Source organism: Mastigoproctus giganteus, chromosome 1 (assembly GCF_048544385.1).
Source record: "Mastigoproctus giganteus isolate SK-2022 chromosome 1, ASM4854438v1, whole genome shotgun sequence".
NCBI classification, from domain to species: Eukaryota; Metazoa; Arthropoda; class Arachnida; order Uropygi; family Thelyphonidae; genus Mastigoproctus; species Mastigoproctus giganteus.
Genome location: NC_143575.1, coordinates 108,654,505 through 108,677,310, shown reverse-complemented (window position 1 = coordinate 108,677,310; position 22,806 = coordinate 108,654,505). Strand labels below are relative to the sequence as shown.

At 37.9% G+C, this 22,806-nt stretch overlaps 1 protein-coding gene across 1 annotated transcript in view; it reads right to left on the bottom strand.

The window, feature by feature from the left end:
* Positions 1 to 1,928: 1,928 nt before the first annotated feature.
* Positions 1,929 to 22,806, bottom strand: part of LOC150091090 (heparan-sulfate 6-O-sulfotransferase 3-B-like) — a 34,861-nt gene continuing 13,983 nt past the window's right edge. Inside the window, exon 2 of the mRNA XM_090381749.1 lies at positions 1,929 to 2,591. Within this exon, the coding sequence (XP_090237875.1) occupies positions 1,931 to 2,591 (661 nt within the window). The 3' untranslated portion in view covers positions 1,929 to 1,930. The remainder of the gene's footprint in view (positions 2,592 to 22,806) is intronic.

The following is a 22,806-nucleotide window of genomic DNA, read 5'->3' as shown; positions in this document are numbered from 1 at the left end:
AATTAATGAAAATTAGCTCGAAAAATATAATCATAAAGTTTATCCATTAAGCCTGTAATTTTTTTCTCTTTCTGCATTTTTCTTAAAAACAGGCTAAAAAAACTATATATATATATAGTTACAAAGGTACTAGCATACCATCATGTACTATCAGATATAAAGCAGTGCATACTTGTATATAACAAATTCATTTCTAGGATAACTGCATCTGTGAATAAAAACTGGTTTTAACACTGCATAACAACTTAATTTGAGCCTTCACTCTAAAAAGAGGAGAAGAAAAAGAAACTTATTATCATGTATCTTTTTTGGATTATTATACACTACTAACCCCACCCTCTAAGAAGATCAATTCTACAAACATGTTATTAATAACAATTAACTATAAAATATTGGTGTAAATACACCATAGTTAGCTTATAAAAATAAAATACATTCATAGTGTAAAGGCATTGATTAAATTTTATCTCATATTATGACCACCTTCACAATAAGTTACCATGTATTGCATTACATTGAATACGTAATGCTTCACTAACAGAGAAGACTGTTACTTATTCTTGGTGGGTCTACCAACCGGATGGCACCATTTCAAGGCTTGTTGGCCTATCATCAGTGGGTGGGCAGCCACCGATGGGTTGATCATGCCAACCTAGTTGTTTTTTTTTTTTTTTTTTTTTTGATTTGGTAGTTATTGGCGCATCGGCTTCTGTGGCCATATTGCACCTCCCAAGGTTTTTGCAGTACTTTGATCCAAGCCCGAGGCGGGAATCGAACCCGCGACCTTTGGGTTGCCGGGCAGGTACTTTACCCACTCGGCTAGCCCGGTCGGCTACCAACCAACCTAGTTGTGAAGTGATTTCACAATATGAGAGAGTAATAATACTATAATAAAAATATAAATTCACAAGGCACATGAGCATGAATTAACTATAAATTATTGGTGTAAATACACCATAGTTAGCTCCACACAGTTTCAATGCTTGTTGGCCTATCGTTGTTGGGTGGGTACCTGCCCACTCACCAACGATAGGCCAACAAGCCTTGAAATGGTACTATCTGGGTAGTGATGCCCACTGAGTCTCATTAGTCTTCTCTGTTAGTGAAGTGTTACTTATTCGAGATAGTGCAATACATGGTAACTCGTGGAGGTAATCACAATATGAGATACAATTAAATCAATGCTTTTACACTATGAATGCAGTTTATTTTTATGAGCTAACTATGGTGTATTTATACTGATATTTTTTAATTAATTCGTGCTCATATCCTATTATGCCTTGTGAATTTATATTTTTATTACAGTATTAATAGCAATATAAAATATGGTTTTATGGACACACACCCTTGTATGTTAGGTACTGGTATGAATATCTGAGAGAAGTTGGTTTTACATTTCAATGGTTATACTAAGAATAGAATCCATACCTGTGAGCATGCTGTTAGACAATTTAAAAAGTAACTCTCCAGTTATTTGGTTTATTTTTGTAATGATATCTCAGAAATTATAACTGTGCTTTACAACAAATAACTAAATAATTGTTACTGATTTAATGACAATCTAAAGTCAGAGTTAATAAAGTTTCAGCGCTATCTAAAGTGTTTTTTAAATATCTGATCAGATTTAATCCTCTTGTATTGTATACATGCGATGTATTTTAAGTGCTGGAATCAGTCTGTCACACTCATTCATTTATTTATTTATTTATTTATTATTATTTTTTTTTAGATTAGTTCTCAAGGTGGCACATAAATTAGAATATTTACAGAATGGTAGCAGCTATTAGAATAGTGAAGTTTCAGTCATATTTACAATATAGCCATAAAATCTTCAAATATTCACCAATACAAAAATAAAACAAAGCTGCAAAAATATTTTATAAAAATTACAAAAATATTTACAAAATATACAGTCTTTGGATGCTGATAATCAGGATTCATTAAATGTAGCTCCAAATATTATGTCAATCTGATTCCCACCTCGGCCAAGGTTTTGAAATTTCTCTTCAAAGCTTGTATCAGAATTTTTTACCCTTTTAAACCTGTGAAATAGAAGTTTCTCTGCATATTCATACAGTTGTATATCCAAATGGTTTAACTCTCGTATCTTATGCAAATCTTCAGTATTAATTTCATTTAATGTAAGACTGCTGTGAGTTTCATTGAGTTGCTCAAAAGGTTGCAAAAAATGCAGGTGAAATGTATTTTCAAACAAATACTGTGATATCTTCTGATATTCACATAAACCAAAAAATGCCATCCTCTGTAAGTTCTGTTTGGCACTAGCCAGCATAATTATATCTCGCTCTCTTTTGCTCAAAGCAGATTTATTGTAACATCCTACTAAAGTTAAATCAGCCAACATTCTAGTTTGACGATTAATAGCAAGATTTGAACTACAGCCCATAAACTCTTCCAGCGTAACCTCACGCCAGTCTTCTCCTTGAAAGCATGGTGACAATTCATCCTTTGATGGGGACCGTCCACCACACAAATGACGTGCTGTCTTCCAAGTAGCTCCTCTCTGAACATGTCGAAATTCACTTAAAAAACGTGCAACAGGATTCCTCAATAAAGTAATGTAAAAATATCTGAAATGAAAGAAAACCTTAAAGTAATTTAAACAATTTTAAGATTAGATTAGTCTCATCACAAAGATTTGAACAACCTTAACTTAATACAAAGATGATAAACTCTTTCACATCAAAATTAAAAAAACTTAATTGCCAGAGTGCTCATTTATTAAAAAAAAAACAATTAACTATGTGTAAATGAAAGTGATTAAAGTGCATATAGCATTAGTAGAGACATCTGATGCAAGAGATCAAGCTTATATAGTATCAGCCAAAAAAAAAAGAAAAAAAAAAAAAAAACCTTCTCATTTCACCCAACTATTCACTCCAAATGTTTGTCTAGAGCTTGCCCACCCATCGACGAGTAAGCCAACAAGCTTCGAAACAGTGCTGTCTGCGTGGAGGTGTCCACAGAGAATAAGTAACATTAGTCTTCTCCACCAGTGAAGCATTACTTATTCAAGGTAGTGCAATACCATGAAAACTCGTTGTGAAGGTATTCACAATGAGATATAACTATGCATTCATATGAGCTAACTTGGTAGTAGAAATGATGGCAGTGCAGCACCCATGCATAAACCAACTTCTTCATACTATTAGGCATTTAGCCAAGAAATATTTCTAGATTAAACCATCAAGCATCTCTCATATTGTGGAGTTATACTTCATAACTAATGTTGTCACTATTGCAACAGGATATATGTCCAGCCACCAAGCTTTGAATGGTGCTGTCAGGGTGGTGGTTTCGTTGAGAATAAGTATCATTAATCTTCTCCACTGGTGAAGCGTTACTTATTTAAGGTAGTACAATACCATGGCAACTCATTGTTTTTTTTGATTTGGTAGTTGTTGGCGCATCGGCTTCTGTGGCCATATTGCACCTCCCAAGGTTTTTGCAGTACTTTGATCCAAGCCCGAGGCGGGAATCGAACCCGCGACCTTTGGGTTGCCGGGCAGGTACTTTACCCACTCGGCTAGCCCGGTCGGCCGCAACTCATTGTGAAGGTATTCACAATATGAGATATAAAACAATGCATTTACCTTGGGAGTAGAAATGGAGTGGAGTACCCATAAATAAACCAACTTCTTCATAATTTTAGGCATTTAGCCAAGAAATATTTTTAGATTATTTAAGTGGCTACAACAGACTGAAGTCTGTTCCAACTATCAACCACCTGCTGGCTAAAGGCAAATTTCCACACATCTATTGTCTTTCCTCAATCTGAATTTATGTCCCCTCAGGTGAGTAAGCTGAGCAAGGGGAAGAATCTCATTAGAATTTGGCTTGCACAAACCATTCAAGGCCTTATATACCTCAATTAGATCATCTCACAGGTGCCTAGTCTCCAGAAGCTGCAATCCAAACCCCATGTACTTTTTCTGACTGAATCTCAGTTATCAGTTGATTCAACTACTTCTCATCTCAGATGTCCAAATTATTTGCTGTATGATTCCTTTCGCCTCAAAGGTGGTACTTGTGCATATGTCCGTTCTGATATTCCCTGTCAGAGACTTGGCAATTTGGAATCTCCTCTCTTTGATCTTCTCTGGCTTAAAATCTCTCTACCTCATTGTGTAAAATTCATCTGTTGTCTCTACCGTTCTCCCAACTCCACTAATCGCTTGGAGCTCTTTGACTTCCTCTCTTTGCAACTTGACTTTCTCCAGTCTAACTTTCCTAACAGTGAGGTAATTTTCCTTGGTGATTTTAACGTTCACAACTCCAGCTGGCTTCCATTTTCTAGTCACACCGACCCAGCAGGTCGAGATGCTGAGGCTTTTGCAATTACTAATGACCTAGCACAGATTGTTCATTTACCTACAAGAATACCGGACAATCCTAATCATACAGCCAATACGCTTGATCTTTTTCTCACAAACAACCCTTCTAAGTACAAGGTTGAAGTGAGAGGTCCTTTAGGCACTTCAGATCACAACTTGGTGATTGTCTCTTCTCCAATGGAACCTTTATCTCATGGCTATTCCCAACCTCGTATTGTTTGGCATTACAAGAATGCAAAATGGGATGACCTGCGAGACTTCTTTTCTTCTTTTTCTTGGTCTGATTACTGTTTCAAAACTTCTGATGTCAACGTTTGCTCAGATCGTGTCAGTGAAATTATTCTTGCAGGAATGGAATCCTTTATCCCACACTCCACTTTAAAATCTCGTCCTTTATCTAAACCTTGGTTTTCCAATAAATGTGCTAAGGCTGTCCAAGAGAAGAATGTTGCATATCGTAATTGGCTTGTTTCTAATTCTTCAGTTTCATTTTCTGCCTACACCAAAGCTCGCAACAATTGTAAAGCAGTTATTAATCAGTCCAAACTAGAGTTTGAACAGGCTAAGAGTAGAAAACTTGCTTCTTGCCCTAATGGTAGCCGAGAATTCTGGTCTCTTGCCAAAGCTATTGGCCGCAACTTTTGCCCATCTCTGCTCTCACCTCTGTCGAAACCAGATGGTTCTGTTGTCACTTCAGCCAAGGATAAAGCTGACCTGCTAGCATCCCATTTTTCTTCCAGCTCATGTATTAATGATCTTGGTAAAACACCTCCCACCATTCCTAACACGCTCCATTCAATGCCCCCTGTGGTCTTCCGTCAAAAGGATATCAGAAGGATTTTGATGAATCTTGATGCTAAGAAAGCTCCAGGTTCTGATGGTATTTCTCCACTTGTTCTCAAAACTTGTGCTCCTGAACTTACTCCTATTCTTTGCCGCCTTTTTTCACTTTCTTTTTCACTTTATTCCAAAGGTGTTTTTCCTTCTGCTTGGAAATTTGCTTATATCCAGCCAGTTCCTAAAAAGGGTGACAAATCCCCCCCCCCATCCAATTATCGTCCCATTGCAGTTACTTCTACTCTTTCTAAAGTAATGGAGAAATCAATTAACCGGCAACTATTAAACTACCTAGAAACCTTCCGTCTGATCAACGATCGCCAGTATGGATTCCGTCAGTGTCGATCCACTGGTGATATTCTGGCTTATGTTACCCATTTATGGACTAATTCAATGGAAAGGTTCGGTGAAACACAAGTAGTTGCTCTTGACATCTCAAAGGCTTTTGATCGTGTTTGGCATAAAGGTCTTCTAAACAAGCTTCCATCTTATGGTTTGCCAACTGTTTTTAGTAATTGGTTATCCAGTTTTCTCTCTGATCGCTCACTGAGGGTGATGGTAGATGGCTCTCTGTCTTCTAACTTCTCCACTAATGCCGGTGTCCCCCAAGGTTCAGTTCTTTCCCCCACTCTTTTCCTCTTGTATATCAATGACCTTCTTCCATTGACTGGAAATCCTATCCATAGTTTTGCCGATGATAGCACATTGCATTCAACTTTCCATTTTGAGAAACCTTGTCCTGCTCAATCAGCTTCAAGTTCTCGAAAATCTGCTGCCAATTCCTTAAATGCCGATCTTCAGGTAATTCTCCAGTGGGGCAAAGACAACAGTTGATTTCAACGCTTCTAAAACTCAGTCTTGTCTTATATCTCGCAAAAAGGATTCTTCTGCTCCTATGCTTATCTTTAGTGACACTCCGATTTCTAGGCAAAATGATATATCTCTTTTGGGGATTACCCTGACTTCTAATCTCTCTTGGCATAAGCACATTACAAATATTGCTTCCTCTGCATCTAAAAAACTTGGTTTTCTCTTTCGCTCTCGGCGTTACTTTTCTTCCAAACAGCTGCTCACTCTGTATAAATCACAAATCCGCCCTGCCATGGAATATTGTTCCCACATCTAGGGTGGTGCCCCCAAAACCTCTCTCAGGCTTCTTGATTCCATTCAGAAGAGGGCAGTTAGGTTAATTAATGATTCATCTCTAACAGAGTCTCTCCACTCGCTTTCTCATAGAAACACTGTTTCTGCTGCTTGCCTCTTTTACAGATACTTCCATGGGCACTGTTCTTCTGAATTGGCTTCTATAATTCCCACTCTCTCTTTCAAAACAGTCCGAACACGTGCCGCCACCAGCCAACATCCATTTACTGTCCAACTTCAAACCCACAGAACCAACTTTTCATCTTCCTCATTTATTCATTCAACTGCCGTTTTCTGGAACAACCTTCCTTCATACGTATCTCCTGAAAATTACAATCTACAGAAGTTCAAGTCCAATGTCAACAAATATCTTCTTTCATCTTCTCAACCTCCAACCCAAGCACGGTACTAAGTACTATAGGTTCTAATACCTCTCGTGTTTGGGGTTCACATAAAAAAAAAAAAAAAAAAAAATTTGCAGAACTTAAGCTTTTCTTGGTAACAGCGACCCTTACTTCCACTCACCAATCTCGTTGCCCTTCTCTGTACTCGTTCCAGCAGCTTTACATCGTTCCTAAAATGAGGTCTCCAGACCTGTATGCAGTACTCAAGGTGTGGCCTGACCACACCTTGAGTACTTGTATAAAAGGAGTACTTATATAAAAGTACTTGAGTGCCTTATAAAAGGAGACATCACCTCCTTATTCCTTCTAGCAAAATTCCTGTATGTCATTGAGAAGACACTACAGGCTACTTTTGCAGCCTGCTGCGCTGCTCAGAAAACTTCATATCTGACTGCACGATTACACCCAGGTCCTTTTCATTTTCCACTTCCCTGAGTGTAGTACCACTGAGTTGGTATGCTACTCTGGAGTTATTCCTACCGATATGCAGTACTTTGCATTTGTCAATATTAAACTTCCAGTTGCGACTTCTCAACCCATCTGCCCAACTTTTTCAGGTCCTGTCACAGTAGTAAACTATCATTACTGTCATTAACAACCCTGCCAACATTTGTATCATCTGCAAACGTAGACATTAACCCTGATATATCTTCATCAATATCATTGATAAATACTGAAAACAACATTGAGCCCAACACCAGTTGGAGGTGGGTAAGGAAGTAAGCAAACCCTTAGCCATAATTATGAGTGCATCCTTGGACTCAGGGGAAGTCTCCATGGACGATATGTGCAATTTATCTCCAATTTACAAAGGGGGATCAAAGGGTGACACGAGTAATTACAGACCTGTTAGTTTGACTTCTGTTCCAGGGAAAATAATGGAGTCACTGGTTAAAGAAGCATTGCAGCATCATCTAGAGACTGCAGTAATAATTCAGACACAGCATGGGTTTGTTAAGGGGGAAGCCTTTCTAACCAGTTTGATGGCATACTATGACATGGTCACAAATGAACTGGATGCAAAAAATAATTTTGATGTCATATACTTGGATTTCAGGAAAGCTTTTGATACTGTTGCACATGGCAGACTACTGTATAAATTGGAGAGGTTTGGTATTAAGGGTAAGTTGCTACAATGGATAAAAGGATGGTTAAGTGGACAATGGATGCTGCTCTTCGTGGACTAATGTTATAAAGTGGAGTCCTCCCAGGGTTCAGTGTTGGGCCCATTGTTGTTTTGTATATTTATCAGTGATATTGATGAAGATATATCGAGCTTAATGTCAAAGTTTGCAGATAATAATAAATAATTTTTCTGTTTATACTCCGGGACGACCAAACGGTCAGAGGAGTTCACAAGATAAACAGATTACAAGAAACAGCACTGTATTCAGCAGTCACGGGCTTGAACCCTGGCCACTCAAGGCACGTGTACTTATGCACCCGCGCGTCTGACCACTAGGCTACAGCGGCCTTATGATACAAAGGTTAGCAGGGTTGATAATGACAGTATCCTGCCGCAACAGCACCTTGAGAAATTGGGCAGATGGACTGAGAAGTGGCAAATAAAGTTTAACATTGACAAATGCAAACTACTGTATATGAGTAGCAGTAACCCCAGAGAAATGTACCAACTGGGTAGAGTTACACTCAGGGTAGTGGGGAATGAAAGAGATCTGGGGGTAATTGTGCAGTCAGACATGATGTTTTTCTGAGCAGTACAGACAGGCTGCCAGAAAAGGTCACGGTGTCTTGTCAATGATATTCAGGAATTTTGCAAGCAGGGATAAGGAGGTGATTATCCCCTTGTATAAGGCAATGGTCAGGCCAACTTCACTTCAAGTACTGCGTACTCAAGGTGTGGCCTGGAAGCCACATTTTAGAAAGGATGTAGAGTTGCTAGAACAAGTACAAAGAAAGGCAACAAGACTGGTGAGGAGAACAAAGGGGTGCTCTAACAAAGAAAGGCTTAAGTTCTGCAAATTGAAGCATCTGGAGAGTAAGTACCTGTGAGGTGTTATAAGGATTTGAATAGATTGAGCAGGCTCAATGCTGATGGGATTCTTTCTCTTGCTAAGATTACAAACCTTAGGGGGCATAAACGGAAATTGAGGAAAAACAGTTGTCGAATAGATGTATGGAAATTTGTCTTTAGCCAGCGGGTAGTTGATTGCTGGAACAAACTTCCACCTGTTGTCATGGAAGTTGATAGGTTAAATAAATTCAAGGCAGAACTAGACAAACATTTGGAATGAATGGATGGTTGAAATGGTATGGTATTTTTTTTTGGCTGATGCTGTATAAGCTTGCTTTCTTGCATCATATGCTTCTACTAATGCTAAAAAGAACAGTGTCCATGGATTACCACTCTGTCTTCTCCAAATCAACCATACTATCCTTTTGATGCAAGAAAGCAAGCTGTATAAGCTTGCTTTCTTGCATCATATGCTTCTACTAATGCTAAAAAGAACAGTGTCCATGGATTACCACTCTGTCTTCTCCAAATCAACCATACTATCCTTTTATCCATTGTAGCAACTTGCCCTTAATGGCAATACTGCTCCAATTTGTACAGTAGTCTTCCAAGTGCAACAGTATCAAAAGCTTTCCTAAAATACAAATATACAAAATCAAAATTTAGTTTTTGCATCCAGTTCCTTTGTGACCACATCATAGTATACAATCAAATTTTCAGACAAGACTTCCCCTTGTGTGAAAATTAATTTTTAAACTTTAATTTTCAAATTAAACCCATGCTATGTCTGAGCTAACTATTTTTTCTAGAACAGAAGTTAAACTAATAGGTCTGTAATTACTCTTGTCACCCTTTGTGAAGTGGGGACACATTTGCACATCTCCAGTCCATGGGGACCTTCCCTGTGTCCAAGGAAGCTTTCATAATTATTGCTAAGGGTTTGCTTACTTCATTTGTGGCTTCCTTTAATATAACTGGATAGATCCCATCCACCCCAGGTGCCTTTCTTATGTTCAATTTCAACAATTTCTCCTCCACTTTTCTCTCAGCTATTACATTTAGCTCCCTGCCAGAATTTGATAAGCTTCTGGCCTCCACTTCCATACAGACATTCCTCATGTGTGAATGTAGATGCAAAATACTCATTCAGTTTGTCTGGTACCTCAGCAGGTTCATCAACAATTGAACCGTCTATGTCAAGTGGGCCAATCTGATTCATCCCCTTTCTTCTAGAGTTTTCATAAGTAAAGTAGTCTGTACTGTTTTTCTTTGCATCCTTTGCCAAAGATTACTCTTAATCTCTGCCTTTGGTTGAATTTAGAATTTGCTGTTGGTAACATCATCAGTTGGTTGCACTGTCTAGAATTTAAAAAATCTCTGAGGCCACTCTGGCCACCTTTGCGAAAGCAAAATCCTTTCCTTTATCCTTGGAATTATTACATCTTTAAGTAAATCGCCCATCAGTACACTGTGATCACTGCCACCTAGTGGTTCTTTCATCTGCACATTCTTAACACATGAAGAATCACTGCTGATAATCCGATCAAGAGTATTACTCCCCCTGATCACCTCTTGAACATGCTGCTGTAGAAAACAATCATCTAATAAATCCACAAAAGTTTTGCTAGTGTGCGAGTGAACAATCCACAAGTTACAGTCAATATCTGGGAAGTTAAAATCCCCCATCATAAGACAATCTGATTTACTGGCCCACTCTATTTCTCTGTACAGTTTGTTGTACTGATTAGAGTCATTAGGCCTATAACACACTCCTACGCAACTTGGTTTTCCCAGTGCTTATGTCACACTAAACAGACTCAACACTGCACTGTCCACCCATGTCAACTAGATGCACTTTCTTTAATTTTATGTGTTTAACTAACAGTATCACCCCTTCTAACCTTTCTATATACATTGTACTCCTCAAATTCCAATTATACATCCCTTATCTCTGTAATATAGTAAAATCTAAAATGTGACATTTAAAAATATGGCACTATTTAGCAATTTTACTTGAAATAAATAAAATTAAATTAAAATGCATATCTAGTAATCTAGAAATTGCATTATTCTTAACACTTCTTCTTAACTGACATTATTGCAAATCTGTCTAATTAGCATTTATTTTGTTTCATATTAATATTGTCTTAAATATTATTATTATTTATTTTTTTAAAAAATATATTTGGTTCAGTTTAATACACCTGAAGTGTTACCAAACATTCAACTGTAAAAACTTTTACATGGTTAAGTAATAATTTAACTCAATTGTTCTGTAAAATATTTTAACTTTAAAATATTTTAAAGTTATAAATTATATAATCTAATGCTCATTTTATGTATGCAGTGTATTCTTGGAGAAGTATATTAACCAAACATTAATTTTCCATATAAACTAATGTGACATGCCATGATATATTCTTGAAGATTTGAGTGATTTGAATTTTTTAAAAATGAAATATGTATAAATACTTTACATATCTGCTAAAGTGATCCTGTTTGAAAAAAGTCCTTCAAAGAAAGCTTACCAGTTGTGTTGTTTTTGTCACAAAGAACCTGATAGCAAATGGCAACATCATGAAGGCCTCTAATCACATCGTTGCTTCTTTCAACACTGGAATCCTGACTTCCATTGTCTTTGAGGTTCAGGAGAGTATCATCCCCAACACACCTTTCTTCAATTTGTATTTGTGCCTACAACTCAAATTGCCAATTGTGAGGTCTTCTCTATGAGACTCAAGCAACCTGATTCACATCTTCAGCATACACCTCCAGGTTAAAGTGTTTCTTCATGTATAAAATTTGCTTTTTTTTCTTTAAAACATTTCATGGATGTCTTTCAAAGTCATGGACCAATAGCAGCAAAGCTTTCTACAACAACCAGCCATAATAAATTTCTCAATATCTTTACAGTTTGCAGTAATGTTTTTTACTGCCATAAGGATGTCATACCTCTTTCAAAACTGCATGAGAGTTGTTACTTCCTTCCCATCACTAGGAGAAATAATCTCAGTCATGGTTCTTCTGAAATAATACTTCTTAAAGGTGAAAATGACCAATGGGTGACCCCTTGGTCTATATGTATGATCTATAGGCCGCAGCAGGGAAATGGTGTTTGGGGGAAGGAACACTGTTCAACTGGAAGGAAGAATTCACAATATGAGAAGGATGACCAAGAGCATTGTTGAGGATTAATGAGCCATAAATGTTATATTCTTTTCCAACAAATATTTTTCAATTTCTGGCACAAAATAGTGTAAAAACCAGTCCTAGAAAAGTGATGCAGTAACCCATTTTTCCCTAATCAATTTCCAAATTGTTGGCAGCGAAGGCTTCGAAACATTATTGAAAGCACCTGGATTCTCACTATGATACATTAAAAGTGGCTCTAATTTCCCTTATAAACTAGGAAAACTGAGAATGCATAATCACAAAAGTGGTGTGCTTGAGACTACCAAAATGATAATGACTGCAAAACCTTTATTTTAGTTTCACATTTTTAAAATAAATTTTCTGTCTATACATGTTTTTTCTTTTTTTTTTTTCTTGGATGATCACAGGGGTATACAATTGCTGTTGTCATTTACAAGGATAAAATAATAATGTGCCAAAGATGTGAAACTATACATAACTGATATAGACATACAGATATATGTATTTATATCAGACAAATGTTATCAGTGTGGGATGTACATGTGTATAACTGGTTGTCAGCCTCATATATAGTAACCCAGCATTAAGTGTATTGTGTGTAAATCTTGTTATTCCAATTTATGTTGATTGGTGGAACAAACTTCCATCTGTCGTAGAAGTTGATAGCTTAAATAGATTCAAGGCAGAACTTGACAAACATTTGGAGCAAGTGGATAGGTGAAATAAGGGTTTTTTTTTTTTTTTTTTGGCTGATGCTATATAAGCTTGCTTTCTTGCATCATGTGCCTATGCTAATGTGTATACGTTTTTTTATGTAATGTTTTAATTACACTGATTATAATATTTCATTTTATACTTCTATGGCAGTACATAAGAGACATTTGCATGCAATAAATTGCTAAATAAGAGGAAAAATTAAAAAATAAATAACTAGAAATTTTTAGGTCACTTCCACAATTAGGAGGGATTGCCAATTTAGTTTCTTTGGGTTCGTTATTAGAAAAAAAAAAAGTAATTCCTTGCAATTCAGATCCCGTATTGGCATTAGCTGATAAAATATCAAATGAAGATTATAATAACATTTTATTTTATTCTATTAGTTCAGCTGACATCCATTTAGGCCTAAGCCTTGAACAGTACATGTATTTCTTTGTTGGTATGAAATATCTGTTATCTTCCTTATGAAAGCAAAAGCCGTTCCCTTTATCCTTGACAGTAGTTATCTCTTTAATTAAATTCCACATCTTGTATGGAAGAGAGATGTGTTCAAAAGAAACAGCTGCTCGGGAAGAAAGTTTGACAGTGGGAAGTTTATGTGGAACAACCCTCCTTTACGTGTGTTAACATCACCATTTCATCTGTGAACGGTTATCAAATCACTCGGTACAGTTAGGTGATAAAGTTGTTTATATATATATATATACACACACAGGAACTCCCTGACTTATGGAAATTCAACTTTTTAAGTAAGTTTTTGCTGGCCGATGCAAGCTTTAAAAAAATTGTGGAAACGTATTTTGCATCCCATAGGTATTGCGAAAATATCGTAATGTGAACCCAATAACACTTCCCCCCCCCCCAAGTCCTTGGAAGTTGAAAAATTCGCTATTTCTAAGCTGTTTATCTCTCTAAAAGCTATTTATAATGGAAACTGCACTAAACTTTCATCGTTATCATATGTTCCCGTTATAAGAATCAATTTTAAATGCGTTTGTGATATTTTTCTAAAGGATGTTTCTGGAGGTCACGACCATAAAACAATAAAAATAACTTGCACTTTCCAGTTTATTGGGCTTTTCTGTTAGTGTATCTAATTATAAATGGGTAGTAAACTCAATCTTATTGCATTTGCAATAATACTGATAACTGCAATTGTGTGGGTTTTTACATTACACTATTAGGGTGAAATGTGTTCCCCTTCACTGAAATCTTCAGTCATATAAAAAAAAACATTTTCAGAAACTTCTCTTCGTTCCTATTTACGTATTACAATGATGAAGGGAAAGCGACCAGCGGAAAGTGAAAGTGGTGGTAGTGCCAGAGAGCAAAACAAAATTGATTTAGAAATGAAGATGAAATGATTAAGAAGTATTAAGCAATAGATGATAAAGTTTGTCATCTATTGCAAGGGAATTAGGTCTCACTGCTTCAACAATGAATACTATTTTAAAGGACAGCGCATGTATAAAAGAAAATATCAAAGGATCAAAGCACTTAAGATCAACAGTGATCACAAAAGAGCATTCAGGTGCTATATCGAAAATGGAACAGCTATTAATAATATAGATGGAAAATCAGATTCAGAAGCGAGTGCCCCTGAGTCTAATGACCATTCAAGCAAAAGCAACAAGTATTTATAAAGATATTAAGGATAAGTACGGTGAACCCCAACCCAAGTTTGTGGCAAGCAACGGGTGGTTTAATAGCTTGCCATTAAGCCACAAGCATCGCTCTGGTTTCCACAACATTAAAAATATACGATGAAGTCGCCGGTGCTGATTCTGCAGCTGCAGAGAAATTTTGTGATGCATTGGAAAAATTATTGATGCAGGTGGCTGGCAGTTCAATGCAGAAAATTTTTAACGTGGACAAGACTGCTCTGTATTGGGAAAAAATTCCAGATCGAATGTACATTGCCAAAGAGGAAAATACAATTCCAGGTTTCAAGGCATCAAAAGATAGGGCCATGCTCTTGCTTGGGGCTACTGCAGTGGGAGATTACAGATTAAAACCACTGCTTGTGTTACCATTCTGGAAATCCTTGTGCATTTAAGGGCATCAATAAAGCCTCCCTAGCCGTGCATTTCCGATCGAACCAGAGAGCATAGATAACAAATATCTCTCTGAGGATTTGTTTAAATGCTGTTTCATTCCCGAGGTTGAAAAATATTGTAAAGACAACGACGTTCCTTCAAGATTTTGCTTCTCCTGGACATCCTATGCATCTAGATGATTTCAACTCAAACTGAGAGTCATTTCTACTGCCAAACACAACTTCATCACTCATCCAACCTATGGATCAGGCTGTTATTTCGAATTTAAAAGCATACATTTGCTCAGGCATTGTCTGCAGTAGACGATGAGTAACAATTTCAATTATTACTATTAGTTTATTATATTAATGGTAGAATTTAGTGGTAGAATGGTATTAATATTAATGGTAGAATGGTAGAATAATGATGGATGAATAATGAACAAGCCAGTTTAATAGAGGAGAAAAAGGATGGCACAGAAAAGTTAAGAGTAAAAAAATACTAAAACTTAAAAGCCACAAACTGATTAGTAATAATACCACAGAAGAGGCTAGGCTGGAAAAGGCAGATTACGAGAAATTGCTAAATAAGAGGACAAACAGCGGGTATAAAGAGTGTTTCACATATGTGAATACAACGAAGAAAACAAAAAACCCTTGTGTAAATGGGTGTGGGAAAGCCTTAGATAACTCAACTCACTACACATGAATTGAACAAGTACTTTGCATTGATATTTACAGAAGAAAGACCTCTTCATGTTTAGGAGAAAATTTCAATATAGCGATACTGAAATGTCACGGGTTTATTTTTTAGGAAAAATTTCAAGCCTAATGAAAAGTAAAGACAACCTCCATGGAGTTGACTTTCCACCTCCCTCAATATTTACTGGGTAAATATTGAGTGAGGTGGAAAGCATGCATTGAACCAGTATAATATAAGAGCATCAATCGAATCCGAAGCAATTCCCTTGGATTGTAGAAGTGTCAATATTAACACATAAAGGTAGTTCTAAGATTGAAGTGGGTAACCACCGACCAGTCAGTCTGATTCCAGTGGTGAGAAAATCATGAAAGCAATAATCAAGAGTGCAATACAGGAATACATTTAGCACGGTTTCATAAAGGAAAAATCACAAAGTAATCTAGTAAGCTATTTTGAAAAAGAAAACAATTTCGATGTTCTTTACTTGGATTTTAGCAAAGCATTTTACTCAGTTCCACATGATAGGTACTTGTACAAGCTGGAACATTTTGGAATCACAGAGAAAATGCTAAAATGGATCACAGGATGGCTGCAGAATGTTGTGATTAATGGTTATTCTTCAGATTAGGCTCTTACTTTAGCTCTTACTTGGGATTCTGCAAGGATCAGTAATGGAAACACTGCTGTTTTTGATTTTCCTAAATGACATTGGCAAAGAGATGCAGAGCATGATGTCAAAATTTTAAGATGATGATACGATCAGTAGAATAGCTAATGTTTAGTGTCAGGCTTCAGTGATGATCCGAAAAGTGGCAGCTATATTTTAAAGCAGCAAAATGCATTGTCTTACACTTTGGGAATAGCACCCAAAAATAATTTACTTTAAACTCACAGAACCAACTCACAGCTAGTTCTGTGAATTTTAATTTGGTCAGAAAATGGATTCTGACTGGTTTTGGTAGAGAGGGAATTACAGATGCCAATTCACAACAGTGCCCATGGAAGTACCGGGTGGTTATAAAATAAGTTTCCCTATTCAGGAGACCCTAGTGTCAAAATGGTTAGAGTTAGCACTGTGAAAATCGGTGGGTATGTCATTTAGGGTATGGGGAAGCGATTTATAGAAGGAAAAAAAATTAAGTTCAAATTTTTGCCACCAGGGGAAAAACATTGCTGCACATACGTAAAAGTTATTTACTTTAAGACATGCTGCTTATGAAAATGACATCCTGTTAGATAAAAGCAGAAAGGCCAAAATAACCATTATGGCTCTTACAAAAAGGAACATGCTCTTTTAGTAAAACTCTTCTACCAGAATAATAGTAACACTAATGCAGCCCTACGTGAATATTGGAAACTTAATGATCCTTGTGTGTGAGAAACTGAATTTCTCCACACAACATTAAAAGCAAAATGTCATGTAAACTGACAGACTGCCCTGCTATAATAATTATTCCTGAAGAATAGTAAATTTTTTCTTACTCTCCAATACAGAAGTGTGTTGTTTTTTTTTTTTTTTTTCTCTGAGGCACATTTATTGATATCCTGACATAATTTTCTGAATGTGATAACTGTTATTTGCTTACACTTAACAAACTGAACTGTTGTTAGTACATTCTAACCATTAGTACTATCTAACTATTAGTAAAAATTTGTAAACATTGTATCCCAAAAGGCTCAAGGTGTAATGAAACAAAAGAAATTGATTGACTTTTATAACAAAAAATTAAAATAAATCAATCGTCTAAGAAAAGGTGAAATTGCTACAAGTATAACATCGGTTTATGGAATAGGAAGAACAACAGTAAATGATATAAAGCGAGATGCAGACAATTGAAAACGTGTCGAAATGAAAACCATTGACAGTAATGTTAAAAGTCGTAAAACAACGAAACTTACTAAAAATGAACGACTAGATACTGCAATGTTTCAATGGTTTGTTCAAAAACGTAGCCAAGGAATTCTATTGTCGGGACCTATGATAATTGATAAAGCCATTGAAATCAATACAAAACTAGGCGGAGATCCTTCATTCAAGGCAAGCATCGGATGTTGGACAAATTTAAGTTTCACCATGGTATTCAACAGTTGTTGAACCAGGATGACAAGCTACGTGCAGATAGAACAGCAATTTCTGTTTATCGTGAAAAACTATGGAAGGAAATAGCTGATTGAAGATTGAACTGCGATGAGGCTGGCCTTAATTGGAAGGCACTACCTCAAAAGACACTGGCCTCAATGACTGAACATATGGCGCCAGGATATTAGCATTAGTAAAGGCACATGATGCAAGAAAGCAAGCTTATATAGCATCAGCCAAAAAAAAAAAAAACAACCCTCATTTCACTCATCCGCTCACTCCAAATGTTTGGAACAAGTGGATGGGTGATTATTCTGAGCAAAAGGAAGAATCCCATCAGCATTCAGCATGCTCAAACCATTCAAGGCGTTATTAGCATTAGCATTTAGCATTAGTAGAGGCATTTGATGCAAGAAAGCAAGCTTATGCAGCATCAGCCAAAAAAAAAAGTAACATAAATAAATAAAAATAACCACTTCCACTTCACCCCTCTGTTCGTTCAAAATACCTGCCCAGCTGAGCCTTAAACTTATTTAGGCTATCAACTTCCACGACAAGGGATGGAAGTCTGTTCCACCTACCAACCACCCGCTGGCTAAAGGCAAATTTCCGCACATCTATCCTACATCTGTCTTTCCTCAATTTGAATTTATGCCCTCTCAAGTGATTATTCTGAGCAAGAGGAAGAATCTCATCAGCATTGAGCATGCTCAAACCATTCAAGGCTTTGTACACCTCTATCAGATCACCTCGCTGGTGCCTAGTTTCCAGACACTGTAATTCGCAAAACTTAAGCCTTTCTTCGTAAGAGCACCCCTTTGTCCCATTCACCAATCTAGTTGCCCTTCTCTGTACTCGTTCCAGCAGCTCTACATCCTTCTTGAAATGTATACAGGCCTGTATACGGTACTCTAGGTGTGGCCTGACCATTGCCTTATACAAGGGAATAATCACCTCCTTATCCCTGCTAGAAAAATTCCTATATATCATTGACAATACACCATGAGCTACTCTTGCAGCCCGTCTGCACTGCTCAGAGAACTTCATATCTGCCTGCACAACCACCCCCAGGTCCCTTCCATTCTCTACCACTGTCAGTGTAGTACCACAGAGTTGATACGTTGCTCTGGGGTTGCTGTTTCCCATATGTAGTACTTTACATTTGTCAATGTTAAACTTCATTTGCCACCTCTCAGCCCATCTGCTCAACCTTTCCAAATCCTGTTGCAGCAGCATAGTCTCAGTAGTGTCCTTGACAACCCTGCCAACCTTCGTATCGTCTGCAAACTTGGACATTAAGCCTGATATACCATCATCAATATCATTTATAAATACAGAAAACAATAAAGGACCCAATACTGAACCCTGAGGGACTCCACTAATAACATTAGTCCACGATGAGCAGTGTCCATTGATTACCACTCTCTGTCTTCTCCCCCTCAACCACCCCTTTATCCATAGCAGCAATTTGCCTCCAATGCCACACTGCTCCAATTTGTGCAGCCGTCTTCCATGTGCAACAGTATCAAAAGCCTTTCTAAGATCCAAGTATATAATATCAAAGTTATTCCCTGAATCCAGTTCTTTTGTGACTGCATCATAGTATCCAATCAAATTGGTCAGGCAAGACTTACCCTTAACAAAACCATGCTGTGTCTGATCTATAACTGAAGTCTTGTCTAGATGATCCTGCAGTGCTTCTTTAACCAGTGCCTCCATTAATTTTCCAGGAACAGAAGTTAAACTCACAGGTCTATAATTACTTGTGTCAGCCTTTGATCCCCCTTTGTGAATTGGGGTCACATTTGCACATCTCCAGTCCATGGGTACCTCCCCTGACTCCAAGGAAGCTCTCATAATTATGGCTAAGGGTTTGCTTACTTCCTTTGCTGCCTCCTTTAATATAACAGGATAGATCCCATCCACCCCAGGTGCCTTTCTTGTGTTTATCTTCAACAATTTCACACATGAGGAGTTATTCAGCAAGGGGAATGCCAGAGGTGTATTCAACTCTAGCAGTAAGCTACAGAATCTTGAAATAACTGGGAGTAAAGTGGAGGAGAAACTGTTGAAGATAAACACAAGAAAGGCACCTGGGGTGGATGGGATCTATCCAGTTATATTAAAGGAGGCAGCAAAGGAAGTAAGCAAACCCTTAGCCATAATTATGAGAGCTTCCTTGGATTCAGGGGAGGTACCCATAGACTGGAAATGTGCAAATATGACCCCAATTCACAAAGGAGGATCAAAGGCTGACACAAGTAATTATAGACCTGTGAGCTTAACTTCTGTTCCAGGAAAATTAATGGAGGCACTGGTTAAAGAAGCACTGCAGGATCATTTAGACAAGACTTCAGTTATAGCTCAGACACAGCATGGTTTTGTTAAGGGGAAGTCTTGCCTGACCAACTTGATTGGATACTATGATGCAGTCACAAAAGAACTGGATGCAGGGAATAACTTTGATATTATATACTTGGATCTTAGAAAGGCTTTTGATACTGTTGCACATGGAAGACTGCTACACAAATTGGAGCAGTGTGACATTGGAGGCAAATTGCTGCTATGGATAAAGGGGTGGTTGAGGGGGAGAAGACAGAGAGTGGTAATCAATGGACACTGCTCATCGTGGACTAATGTTATTAGTGGAGTCCCTCAGGGCTCAGTGTTGGGTCCATTATTGTTTTCTGTATTTATAAATGATATTGATGATGGTATATCAAGCTTAATGTCCAAGTTTGCAGATGATACAAAGGTTGGCAGGGTTGTCAAGGACACTACTGACACTATGCTGCTGCAACAGGATCTGGAAAGGTTGAGCAGATGGGCTGAGAGGTGGCAAATGAAGTTTAACATTGACAAATGTAAAGTACTACACATGGGAAAAAGCAACCCCAGAGCAACGTATCAACTGTGTGGTACTACACTGACAGTGGTAGAGAATGAAAGGGACTTGGGGGTGATTGTGCAGGCAGATATGAAGTTCTCTGAGCAGTGAGACGGGCTGCAAGAGTAGCTCATGGAGTATTGTCAATGATATACAGGAATTTTTCCAGCAGGGATAAGGAGGTGATTATTCCATTGTATAAGGCAATGGTCAGGCCACACCTAGAGTACTGTATACAGGTCTGGAGGCCTCATTTCAAGAAGGATGTAGAGCTGCTGGAACGAGTACAGAGAAGGGCAACAAGATTAGTGAATGGAACAAGGGGGTGCTCTTACGAAGAAAGGCTTAAGTTTTGCAAATTACAGTGTCTGGAGACTAGGCACCAGCGAGGTGATCTGATAGAGGTGTATAAAGCCTTGAATGGTTTAAGCATGCTCAATGCTGATGGGATTCTTCCTCTAGCTCAGAAAAATCACCTGAGAGGGCATAAATTCAAATTGAGGAAAGACAGATGTAGGATAGACGTGCGGAAATTTGCCTTTAGCCAGCGGGTGGTTGGTTGGTGGAACAGACTGCCATCCCTTGTGGTGGAGGTTGATAGCCTAAATAAGTTTAAGGCTCAGCTGGACAGGTATTTTGAACGAACAGAGGGGTGAAGTGGAAGTGGGTTTTTTTTTTTTTTTTTTGGCTGATGCTGCATAAGCTTGCTTTCTTGCATCAAATGCCTCTACTAATGCTAATGCTAATTTCTCCTCCACTTTGCTCTCAGTTATTATAAGATTCTCTAGCTTACTGCTAGATTGAATACACCTCTGGCATTCCCCTCGCTGAATAACTCCTCATGTGTGAATGTTGATGCAAAATATTCATTTAGTTTGTTAGCTACCTGAGCAGGGTCATCAACAGTTGACCCATCGATCTCAAGTGGACCAATCTGATTCATCCCCTTCCTTCTAGAGTTTACATAAGTAAAGAACTCTTTGCTGTTTTTCTTCGCATCCCTTGCCAAGGATCTCTCGTAATCTGCCTTCGCCTGCCTAATCTCCTTTGTAATAGATCAACTTGTATCTATCATAGGCGTCTGTGTCACGTGTTAATTTGTATGTATCCCATGCATTTTTCTTTTCTGCCATATGCCTCATCAGTTCATCTGACATCCATTTAGGCCGAAACCTTGAACAATATTTCTTAGTTGGTATGTAAAGCCTAGTAGCTTCCAAGATAAGTTCTTTGAATGCTTCCCATTTTGAATTTGCTGTTGGCAATATCATCAGTTGATCCCACTGTATAGAATTTAAATACTGTCTCAGTCCATTGTAGTCGCCTTTACGAAAGCAATACCCCTTCCCTTTACCCCTAATGGTAGTTACCTCTTTGAGTAACTCCCACTTCAGCACACTGTGGTCACTGCCACCAAGTGGTTCATTTATCTGCAGATTCTTAATGCATGAAGAATCACTACTGATAATCAAATCAAGAGTATTACTCCCTCTAGTTGCCTCCCGAACATGCTGATGTAGAAAACAATCATCCAATAAATCCACAAAAGCCTTGCTACTGTGTGAGTGACCAGCCCCCAAATTCCAGTCAATATCTGGGAAATTAAAATCCCCCATTATAAGACTCTCTGATTTACTGCCTCACTCTATTTCTCCGAACAGTTTCTTATTATACTCATCAGAGTCATTAGGCCTATAGCACACTCCTACTCTCAATTTTGATCTCCCAATGTTTATGTCACACCAAACTGACTCCACACTGCACTGTCCAGCGATGTCGACTGGCTTCACTTCCTTGGTTTTTATGTGTTTCTTAACTAATAGCATAACCCCTCCTCCCTTCCTATCCTGTCTATCCTTTCTGTAGACGTTGTACTCCCGAAATTGCAGTTCTGCATCCCTTATATCTGTGTGACACCACGTCTCTGATATCCCAACAATATCTGCCTTCGATGATTTGAGCAATACCTCAAATTCATCAAATTTATTTACTAAACTCCTAGCATTGGTGTACACACAAGTATACCTGCACCTGTTTCTATTCTTAGCTACCCTAACACAACCCATGTGTTTACTTGTACCGCAATGGCTTCCAGCAGTCTCTGAAATACCATGCATCTTGTTTTTCAGGCTTCTGCTCATTCTAATAGAAGCAGTGCAAGAATCTCTTTCACCTCTGCCAGTGGCTACTGTCAATCTATTGGTCTTTGTCTCCCCCCAAGCTAGCAGTTTTCCGACCCACCTAACACTGCCTCGATAGCATCAGCAAATATTCTTGCACCCTTTCTATTTAAGTGTATCCCATCCCTGTAGAAGCAATCTCTCCTGTTAACAAGTACAGTCCAGGCTGAAAAAAATTCTACCCCTTGAGCCTTGCACAATCTTTCCAGGGCCGAATTGATCGACAAGGCTCTCATCATATACTCCCTCCTATCGTGTCTGGGCAGAATTGCAGACACTTTCAAATTCAACCCTAATTCTCGGCTTTTGTTCAACAGTGACCTGTACTTGTTAAGTA